General features: G+C 38.8%; 1 protein-coding gene across 3 annotated transcripts; it reads left to right on the top strand.

Moving 5' to 3' along the window:
• The first annotated feature begins 2,814 nt into the window (after positions 1-2,814).
• Positions 2,815-10,131, top strand: LOC18444432 (nudix hydrolase 25). 3 transcript variants are annotated; one of them, XM_088852630.1, is made up of 7 exons: positions 2,815-3,215; positions 3,307-3,357; positions 3,724-3,816; positions 8,527-8,621; positions 9,400-9,514; positions 9,677-9,757; positions 9,886-10,131. In XM_088852630.1, the coding sequence occupies exons 1-7, from the start codon at positions 3,021-3,023 to the stop codon at positions 9,895-9,897; spliced, it is 642 nt and encodes a 213-aa protein (XP_088708756.1). In that variant the 5' UTR covers positions 2,815-3,020; the 3' UTR covers positions 9,898-10,131. The 3 variants fall into 3 exon arrangements, with proteins under 3 accessions (XP_088708756.1, XP_088708759.1, XP_088708757.1); XM_088852633.1 differs by having other exon boundaries at positions 2,818-3,215; positions 3,304-3,357; XM_088852631.1 differs by lacking the exon at positions 3,307-3,357 and having other exon boundaries at positions 2,826-3,215.
• The last annotated feature ends 1,105 nt before the right edge of the window (positions 10,132-11,236 follow it).

The raw sequence follows: 11,236 nt of genomic DNA, 5'->3' as shown, positions 1-11,236 counted from the left end.
TAAATACATCAGAGAGGAGTTTACTTTAAGTGGATCTCATATTTTCAATTAGAGTTCAAGTAAGGTGTCGAGTTTAGAGAGAGGGGCGAATTCAAACCACGTTGTTGACAGCCGGAGGGCTTTCGTTCATTGATCTAAGAGGGCAGCAGCCCGAGCGTATCCCATGAACTCAACAACGGTGAGGTAGGTGATCGAGTCCACCTCTTCATCATTTTAAAATCCTTTCACTGTTGGAAATATCTATCTGCAAGTAATACACGGGGCACATACGCGCTCGTGAGGTCAAGCGGATGTCCGAGAGGGGGCCAATCGAACTCGAGTCCCTACCCGAGTGAGATAGATCCAGGCCTGGCCAATTGGTGACTCCATTGGAGATATGCTACCCTATAGTTGGTTCGGTCCACACTCAGGCTGATTTCTCATCTCACTGTTTCTTAAAAACTGTTATGGAGCCCAATTACTCATCCCTCATCCAAATTCGGGATTTTATCATCCCCACATTCATAATTTTACCTATGGGAAGTAAGGTTAAACCACCTACTACTCCCATTTATCTTTTGCGAGGTCTCTTAGACCTTAGCACCCGGGCTCAAGCCCAGGACAATTCAGGAAAGGGTCCTCAAACCCCTTGCTCCCTCTCTACCGGCATCAATGGCAAGTCCATTAATGTCAACTGGATGAGCAGTTATAAAACCGCAGCCCTTTATACCCACACTATTACTAGTGGACCCTCCACCAGTCATAAACTCAATAGTGGCTTTAAGACCACTCCACTCCTTATATGATTGGTTCTTCTAAAACCAGCACTTTAGTGGTAACCACAAGGTCACCCCATCTCTACTCTACACGGGCACTACTCATCTTGGTATGATGCCCCACACACATCACGCTCGCGGTTCTATCGCCAGACCATCTAATTCGAATGGTTCCAAAGCCATTCGACACACTCTCACTCACGTCACCATGAATGGTTCAACCATCGCCGTGATGAATCAGGGTAAGTAAAAGCTACCCCCGACCACCTCACCTACTTCGGGTTTCTTGGGACCTTGAGCCATTAAAAGTGGATTTCAAGCCACTCGCGTAATGTATAATACTCACTCAGCTCGGGGCAGCTCAAATGTTGTAACCTAAAGAGCAGACGACCACAACTCAGCCATAGGTCCTAAACAAATATGCACATGCCTACAAAACAAAGTGGTCCTAAGACCACTACACCTGAAAAGGTCGGCATTCCAAATGCTAGACCACTCGCTTTACTAAGGGTCGGTTCCCAAGCCACCCTCAACACTTCTATAGATTACGCACACACATGTAGGTCCAATACTGCTTCGGGGGGAAGGGCCAACAGTACACGCTTCCTTCTACCCCAAAGCCCATGACAACATGGTACTCAAATAACATCCCTTTGAGTACACTCTTGTCCACTCCTTCTACTTCATACACACGAGCCGGCCCTCGAGGTTGGACTCGGAGCAAAATTATGCCCCTGAAGCCAATGGAGCAACCCCTCCCTTCTTCAAACAAAAGTAAGCTTCCAAGGTCGACCCCAGGCTCCCTACTCCCGAGGCACCATGCTTTACCTGAACTGATTGACTTCGCTCTAGTCTCCTTGAGACAAGTCAATCAAGCAGAATGCCACAACCAATTCCAGTTCTAGAAGCAGATTTACTGGAGTTTGTGAATCAAGCAGCAAAAAGGCATGAAAGTGCCATTCATAGGAAAGAGGTCAAAGTCTTCAACTTCAGAAGAATAATTGAAGAAAAACCCGTTTTACCCATTGCGAACTACAGTGGAACCTGAAATGAGCGGCACTGATCAATGCTAAGTCGTTGAGGTATCTTTCTCCATCAAAGAGCCTTATACTAATTTTTAATCCCTGTGGTTAACAAAATATATACTAATAGATAGGAGCATAACTCTCCAAGATCTTGAAACCTATCAATGGAAACACCTACCAAAATCATTAAAAACAAAAAATTAAATCAACCAATATTCTAAGAATCTATGATAAGTGTCTAGCAAAAAATAGGGTGTAAAAACAAAGGAAACTATATAATGAGACCATTTACTTTTGCTACAAGATGGTCACAATTAATCTAGACCATTTGATGTGAAATTGGGTGGCTGCATTTATTTCATTGACCAAGCTCATAGTTTAAAAGAAATTTTCTTGAACTTTGTGACACACCCAAGCTATTAGATTTCACATCGGATAGTTGTAAGTAATCATAACCTCCCTGTACCAAAGGTAAATGGTCTCATTATATTGAATCCCTAAAAACAAATTTAAAAACAATCACTACTTATAACGGTTAAAAGGAAAAAGAAAAGAAACCCACCTCTATGAAGAAGAACATAATGATTTAAACCATAGTTAAAAACTTAGATGCTATAAGTGAATGTGTGATATAGTTGAGACTTGAGATGGAGATGAGTTTATTAAGGTCATAGGTTAGAGATAAACCTATTTGCTGGTTGTTTAGGAAAGAATATAGGGAGATAATGTTTCCCAGGGAGAGTGATTTGGGGAGATTTGTAGAGAGCGAATATAGGAATGGATAGACAAAAAATAAAATAAAAAGAAGAGGTGATAGGAAGTCCAACTCGAAATACGAAGAGAATAGGGCTAGGTTTGTAACGGAGCACCACAAGTGCTTTAGCAAAGTTGTAGGTTTTCATTTTTACCTAAGAGTTTCAAAAACCACTAATGATTTAAAAAATTGATAAGAGTTTTAAAAACCATTAATGATTTAAAAAATTAATAGGGGCTGTCATCCCCATTTAATTGCAAAAAACAAAAAAAAACAAAACACTTAAACTCGAAGCACACGACTTCGTGGGAGACTTTCCTCCAACTCTATTGCTTTTCTCTTTCTGACCCTTTTCCGAGCACACGTACCCTATATAATCTCTCTAGCAATGGCAATATGGCCGATGTTTATTCTTGCAGCGTGTGCACCTCCACATAGATTAAGTAATGAAGTCTAGAACTACTTTCCTTATCCTGCAAATTCCACATGGTCTCTTTATGCCGATTCCACTCTTTCAATCCTCGCCTCAGTCGTTCTCTCTCTCTTTCGCCCTTCAAAACAAATACAAAACTACATCCCCTTAGCAAATACCACCCCTTCTCTCTCTCTGCAACAATGGAAGAAATCCCTCTTGGTTACAGGCGTAACGTTGGCATCTGCCTCGTCAATGCTTCCAACAAGGTTCTCTCTCTTTCTCCCTGTAATGGGCTCTCTCTCTGGTGGGTTTCTCTCTCATCTCAAATTCATTATTTTTTCTTTATTTTTTTAGCAGATTTTGACAGCATCAAGGCTTGATATCCCTGGAGCGTGGCAAATGCCACAGGTATTGATCAATTTCTCTCTATGTAATAGAACATCGGGTTTTATTGATTAGAATTCATTCCTTAAGGGTTCATGAATGTGGTGGGGACATGTTTGTAAGGCCAAATTTTGGCATTCGGGGCCACATTTTTGCAACCCAACAAGAAAACAGAAGGGAAATTTTACGGGTTGATTTTTTTCTGAATTCTAATGGAATTTTGGGAACTTGGGGTCAGCTATATGACTGAATTATGGAGACTTCGGTGAAATTTGGTGTAAATGGGAGTAGGAATCCGGAAACCGTGCTTAGTGTGTGAGTTTTTAGGACTGATTTAGCTTGGGCTTCACTGTTTTGTTTTATTTTATTTTTTTTATCTTTTGGATTCAGGGAGGTGTAGACGAGGGAGAAGATCCCAGGCATGCAGCTTTCAGAGAGTTGAGAGAGGAAACAGGAGTGACTTCTACTGAATTTGTTGCTGAGGTTTGAGAAAAATCTCTCTCTCTCTCTCTCTCTCTCTCTCTCTCTCTCTCTCTCTCTCTCTCTCTCTCTCTCTCTCTCTCTCTCTCTCTCTCTCTCTCTCTCTCTCTCTATCTCTATCTCTATTTTGGTTCACTTAAAGTATCTCATGTTGCTTAACTAACTTTTTGTGAAAAATAGCAAGAAACCACTGACTACTTTGCTGGAAGCATTAAAAGAACTGCTGACCCTTTGAGAATATTGATTTCTTCAAGTTTCTAAGTTCCAGTTTTGCTTTGTTTTCTGTTTGGGCCCGAGTTATAGACTCGAAGTTGAATGTTCACAATTTAATATTTGCTAAAATGAATGCTTATCAAAATAAACATATGGCTGTATTAGAGATTTTCAACCACCTTTCAGTTGAGCTTAAGCTGATATTTTTAACCTCAAATTTAAAAACTCGGACGCAACTTAGGGGAATGAATTTTTTGTTTTTTTCATTTGATGAAACAGTGATGCCTTAGTTAAGCTTACAATTAGTGAAATTTCAATCATGAAAACAGTCTTTAGGTTTAGAAGTATGGATCTGTATAGATTCAATTTCTAGAACTAGATCCTTGAATGGTATATCAAATATTTGATGTGAGCTGGTGCAGAACACTTGAACAAAATACACCAACTTTATTTGGTCTTCAAATTTTCCTCAACTATAAAACTGTTTAGTTTCTTTCTGACTGAAAATTTGTATTCTTCTAGGTTTCTCGGTTACTTGCGAAATTAGGCACCCAATATCATATATATAGCTGGCTATGTGCAAAATAAGTCAAGGGAATGACTACAACATTAAAGAAATATAGCGAACACCAAAGGCACACGACAACACACGGTTTACTTGATTAACCCTAAATGGGCTATGCCCACAGCCTTGGCAAGTAGAAATTTACTATGTCAAAGAACATTCGAATTTTGGGTTACAAGGTATATGCTTTTCTTAAAAAAATGCTGGCTGATCGTCTCTTTTAAAACTATTCCAACTGAGCAACAATGCCGATCAACCTTGTCTTTCTCATCGCTGTGATGATATTGAAAAGAGAACCCCTAGAGCAACCTAGAGAGTTTGTCTTTCTAGACGTGAATATTATCAACCTAGAACCACATAGGAAAACCACATAAGAAAACCACGTCTTTAGCAGGCCATATCTCTCTCTTGGAGACCCATCTCCATCTTAGATATCTCTTTTCATGGCCTCAAATGGTGACTCTTAAAAAGATAAGTATCATGTCTTCCTAAACCCCCTGTCATTAGAGATCAATCTGGTTCCCTTTAAGAAATTCCCTTTCTTTTTACTCTATTTTATCCTCAATCTTTTGAAGAAAACATAGGAGTGGTAATTTTGGTATCACCAAACCTAATAGTCCCTGCCTTGATAGGAAAATCACCATATTTGCCTTGTTGATCTCCATTAGATAGATAGATTTCTTGATTTATTCCTTCTTGTCTCCAAAGTGAAATTTTCACAACACTTTGCCTCCATTTTTCTCTACCTCAAACCATGTATCCATCTAGCTTCTCCATGCATCTTTTCCTCTACTAGCAATTCTTAGCACCACATCAATGTTTTAAAAAGCAGCCCCCTAAGTGGGCCAGGGGACCTGGGCGAGGTGGCTCTTCTTCGTGGTGGGTCCCTAGCGGGTGCCTGCCCAAGGGCAAAAATACCCCCTTGGAGGGGCATTTTCGTCTTTCTTCCCCTTAAATAAAGGGTGTGACCTAAAGCCCTTTTGGGACCTTTTGGAGTGAATTTGTTTTTTAAAAAACCACTTTCTAACATTTTTGTGAGAACGATCTGGTAATTCAAAGTTTTTAAAAAATTGATTCAAACATCATCCTTTTAGTTTGGATTTGATTTTATAGTTTTTTGAAGCTTATTAGAAGGTTTTTAGGAAGCATTTGAAATTGGGAAACATCTCAAACATTCAAGATTGAAGATCGAGCAAAAAGGTTAGTTAAGAATTTTCATATTTGAGATTTTATTTGTTATGTCAATGTCTTCTTCGAGTTCTTCTAAATGTGATGATCCGGGTTGGAAGTATGATTATAACACAAATCAAAATGACAAAAATTGTATAAGATGTAATTGTTATGAAAAATATACTAATGGGGGGTATAAACTGGTTCAAAAAACACATTGCTGGTGTTAGAGGGGAGGTTGCCCCTTATAAAAATGTTCTTGAAGAGATTAAGCAATAATAGAGTTTGATAAAGCACAAAAAAGGACAAAGGAGCATTGCCATTTAGATAAGTCTTCTTCTGACTCTTGTAAAAGTGGTGATCCGGGATGAAAGTATTGTTATAACTTGAATCCAAATGATAAAAATTGTATAAGGTGTAATTTTTATGAAAAAAATACCAATGGGGGTTTTATTAACTGATTCAAGAAACACCTTGCTAGTATTAAGGGGAATGTTGCTTCTTGTAAAAAAGTTTCAAAAGTTATTAGGGATGAGATTAGGCAATAAATGAATTTGGTAAAACTAGAAAAGGAAGAAAAGGAACCTTGTTATATGTAAATGTCTTCTCGGGGTTCTTTTAGTATTTTTACCCGTTCAATAAACACCATGTCAATATTAGGGGGGATGTTGTCCCTTGTAAAAATATTCTTCAAGCTAGTAGGGAGGAGATTAAGTATATTTGATAGTAAAACACAAAGCAAGAAAAGAGTGAAGGGGCATCAGATAGAGCAGCCAACACTCCTAAGGCCTTTATATCATCTGCACACAGCAAGAGGGTGGGGGGGAGGGGGGGGGCTAGAAGAAGAGGCAGCTTCAGAAGAAACAGAGGAGAACGAGCGTTATGTTGAAGAGGGACATGACTCTGATAATGATGTACTCGACTCCGATGCACATGATGAGGTTTACCCCACTGTTTCAGATGATGATTGAAGACTCTTGACTCTTGAGTCTTCGAGTGTATATCTCTTTTTCTTATTTTTTAGTTTCTACTGTTATGTTTATGCCAGACCTGTATGTTTGTATCGTTGTATGGAACGATGGATTATGGAATGGTATGGACTATGAAACATGGAATTATGGACTATGAAGTATGGATTATGGATTGTGCATGTATTAGTAATTTACTAATATATTTTATTTTTGGTTGTGCTAGTAGTCTATTGCAATGGCTAGCAACTCTGGATTATTGTATTTTTAAACTTTTTAATATTTTATTATGTATTACTCGTATGCCCCTATCCCTCTTCTTCAACCTAGGCCGCCCAGAAATTTGGGTGCCCACCTAGGCTCTGGGCAGCTAGGACTTCCATGACTGCCTAGGCACCGCCCGACATTTTTTGGAATAATGACAACACCTATTGCTCTGATACCAATTTTGGGGTTCTTGGTTACCCTCACTTGCAGAATTAGGCACCCCATACACTGAGATTCCACCCAAGATTATGCATATAGTTAGTTGGCTAGATGCAAAATAAGTTAATAGAATGACAAAGAAAAGTGCAAGAAATATAGCAAACACAAAAAGCACACCTCAACGACACAATTTACATGGTTCACCCCAAGCATTATGTCCACAGCCTCGCCAAGTAGAAGAGATGTACCCACTATTTCAATAAAGATTATCGTTTTAGGTTATAAGAGATATACCTCTCTAAACACTCGCTGATCTTCCCTTCTAAACCCGCTCTCCAGATGGAGCAGCTCCACTGATCAACCTCCTCTTTCTCACTACCACATCATTACTGGAAAGAGAACCTCACTGGAAGACTTTTTTCTCTCTAGGAGTGCAAACTATCAACCCAAAACTCCATGGGAATTCTGCCTCTCTTTAGGAAGCCATGTCTCTCTCTTGGAGACCCATCTCCATCTTGAAGACCACTTCCCATGACCCCTAATAACCCTTAAAAGGATAACTCTTTATTGATCCCAAGGAAGGCCCTTTTTCCCTATTAATCAAAGGCCATAATACTGTCAATCTTTTGAAGGAACATAGGAGTGGTGATTTTGGATATCATCAAACCTATCAGTTCTTGCAAGCTTTCCCAACACCAAGTGCACGACATAAATTGAACAAAAATACAAGCTATAGGTTTCATGTCATTTGTGGTGTATAAATGTCAAACTTGTACAAATCAGTATGTGTTTGAGCAGCAAAAACAGAAATACCTGTTGCCTAGCTATTCTGATGTAACAATCCATACAAGGTGGATTTATATGGGTTTTTAATATCTGATATTTCCTCCTTTACCCCCTTGGCTGTCATTCTAATGAACACAATAGACTGTGGGTTTGGCTCCCCTTGGTAATACCCGGGTTGGATTGATGGACCTAATGGAATATGAAGAATTATTACAGCTGTTGAGACTGTCTACATTTGGGTTATATTGCAGAGAAAGAAATTATAAATGGATTATTTGTCACTGGAAAATCATTGACTTTGTAGGCGTTCTCCTGAATTAGACTATCACATGTTAGAATTAGGGGTTTCAGATATAGTGTTTCTTGAGGTTCATGAATGTGTTCCATGCATTGCTTCTGTGCATGATGTACTGTGATTTCTGAACTCTGAAGGATACTTATTTTCCATAGTTGGATGAAACGAGTAAGGCTTCTGCATGAGATGTGTAAAACATAGATTTCAAAATAAAAGATGTTGTGTATGACCACATTTCTTAATTCTCATTGATGATTATGTTGGTTTAATTGTTAGGTTCTTTCATACAGGTTCCTCATTGGTTAACTTATGATTTCCCCCCTGAAGTCAAAGAAAAACTTACTAAGTTATGGGGAGAAGATAGGAAAGGCCAGGCCCAAAAGTGGTAAGCATTACCATTTGAAGCTCATTATTTTTCAGTTTTCAAATCTTTTAAGGGATCACTTGGTGTGGACTTATGGTGACTCATGTTGCTTTTAACAAGAAAAAATTTCATGGCCACACCGATAAGGGATTTTTGTGACTAAAATGCTGCATAATCCGAGGAAGTCCTCAATACAACCTCTACTATCTATTCTTTGAGCTGTAATTATGCCTTACTTGCCGCCGTTTGTATAAGATGTATCAGTAAGCCTAGTAGAAATAGCAGTGGGAGTCTACGTGGGAGAAGTCGAGGAAGCAAGCCTTATGAATACTTTGATTGGATACAAGTACAACAGCTTCAGTCAGTTAATCAAGATGGGGTAGAAAATGTGTACTTTATAAACAAGGTGTTTGAACTTTGAGAAAGTTTACGAATAAAAAATAAAAAATATAGATTACAAATAAGAATAAGAAATATATAAATAACTAACTGCTTTTATTTTACCTAATTTTCTTCCTTTAAAGGCCTTCATGCCCATATCATTCTGTAGGTTGAAATCTAAGGTCACAATTTGAATGTCTGGGTGGCCAAGTTAATCAGTTGGCCTGCAAATGAGCCCTTGGCCCGGCCAGTGGGCTTGTTGGTAAGGCCCGAGCCTGGGATGGATCTGAAACCTCTATGGGCTACCTAATTCCTTGATAGCTTTGTTGGTTACTTGAAAAACCTGTTACATTGCTTTTAGTGCTCTGATAAAACCTTTTACCACACTTCATCTGATTATTTCTAAATTTATGACCAGGTTCCTTCTTAGATTTACTGGACAGGATGGTGAGATCAATCTTTCCGGTGACGGGACAGAAATTGCTGAGTTTTCAGAGTGGTCGTGGATGTTGCCCCACGAAGTGATTGAACATGTGGGTTGAATTATGCAGGCGCATGCACACGTGCACACACGCATGGCACACACACACACAGGAGAGAGGAGTGGTTTTGGCTTGATTATCTGGATATCTCTCAGTAGATTCTTTGCATAAATTGCAAATCAAAGTAAAATGTGTGCTACTATTATTGAGCAGGTTGTGGATTTTAAGAAGCCTGTTTATGAGGAAGTTTTGAGGACTTTGGCCCCATATCTTCAATCTGATTCTACTGCAGAGGTATGAATAGTCTACATTAATATCGTGAATGTATTTACGGATTCCCATTATTCTATACTTAAACATAATACATTTGTTGTTGTTCGGTTTAAAAACTTCTGTGAAATTTTGAAATATTCTCTTAACAGGCCAGTACTTAAGCTCTAGGCAAATATTTTCTTCTGTTGATTAAGGTCAACATTTGAAGGTTGAGACGCGTTCAAGTAATTCAAGGCAGTTGGATATGTACCAAGTTCTGATACTGTTCACTCTTTCGCAATTGGAGACCTGGTTTAATGTGGAATTCTGAAAAATATGTCATGAACTTGTAACCCTACTCTCCTTTGTAATTTTATTTGATTTTACAGTGGTTATTTATCATCAAGAAAAGAAAAGATGCCGATGCCCTCTTTTGTGGGGGTTTAATGTTTTTGAGCTTAGACATTTCCAATTGGAGCTCAAGTTTAGTATTTATTAGTTGATCCATTTACAATGTTGTAGGAGTGGGCTAGTTTGAGAGGTTAAATTATTTTTTCTTATCAGATACATGTTTTGCTGAGCAGTAACGTCAATTAGATTCGCTTGGGTGCTGTTCTTTAAAGTTGATAAAGTGACACCATTTAGAACATTCAATGACACCATTTAGTCCCTGAGGTAACATTTGGACAATTAAACAAGTCTATTAAGGGCACGTTTGGATGTACTTATTATCCTTGACAATTGACTATTTCAATAAAATTAATATTTTTAATGAGGTATAGCAAACATAAAATCATCTGAGGTAAACTTACAGTTAGTTTATATATAAGTTGTTCCAATTAGTTTATATATAAGTTTATCTTTTGGAAAAGTTGTCTTTAATTTAGGGAAAAATTTTAGCCTCTCAAACTAGCCCACTCCTACTTGGGCAAAACAAGAAGAGTAGCATTGTATATATAATTTAGGGAAAAGTTGTCTTTAATTTAGGCAAAACAAGTGTCTGATCAGAAAAAATAATTTAGCCCCTCAAACTAGCACCCCAAGTATACTATCTATGCAACGCAACCCCCAGTTAACTTTTCCACTCAATTTTTTCCCGACAACCACCTTTTTTCGCAAACACCCCCTCAAAGTAAAAAGTTGTTATTTTTTGGACGGAAATACCTTTCCCGCACAAAAAAAGAGTCAATTGGCAGTCCCAAATAATCGATTGCCAGAGCGACCAATTCAATCGTCGGAGCGATGTGGCTCCAAAAGATGTACTGTCGGAGTGCATCTTTGTACTGTCGGAGCGTTGTCTTCATTGTCTGAGCGACTTATTCAATCGTCTCCAAAAAATGTACTGTCGGAGCGACATATTCAACCGCCATAGCGTTGTGGCTCCAAAAAGTGTATTGCCAGAGCGAGTCTTTGCTGGAGCACATGTCCTCATTGTCGGAGCGGCCTATCCAACTGTCGGTCCTCATTGTCAGAAAGACGTATCCAGCGGTCAGAGTGCTTTGGCTCCAGAAGGTGTACTGT

This window comes from Amborella trichopoda, chromosome 11, assembly GCF_054954075.1.
Source record: "Amborella trichopoda isolate Santa Cruz 75 chromosome 11, AtrichopodaSantaCruz75HAP2 v2.0, whole genome shotgun sequence".
NCBI lineage: Eukaryota > Viridiplantae > Streptophyta > Magnoliopsida > Amborellales > Amborellaceae > Amborella > Amborella trichopoda.
Note: the sequence above shows the minus strand (reverse complement) of the source record. Positions and strands in the feature narration are given on the sequence as shown.

Bases quoted from the DNA above. Each gene is read 5' to 3' on its own strand.
- LOC18444432 (XM_088852633.1), top strand. From the start codon at position 3,021: ATGGTCTCTTTATGCCGATTCCACTCTTTCAATCCTCGCCTCAGTCGT. The intron at 3,216-3,303 runs GTTCTCTCTCTT...TTATTTTTTTAG, and splicing joins TCGTCAATGCTTCCAACAAG to CAGATTTTGACAGCATCAAG. The intron at 3,358-3,723 runs GTATTGATCAAT...TTTTGGATTCAG, and splicing joins GAGCGTGGCAAATGCCACAG to GGAGGTGTAGACGAGGGAGA.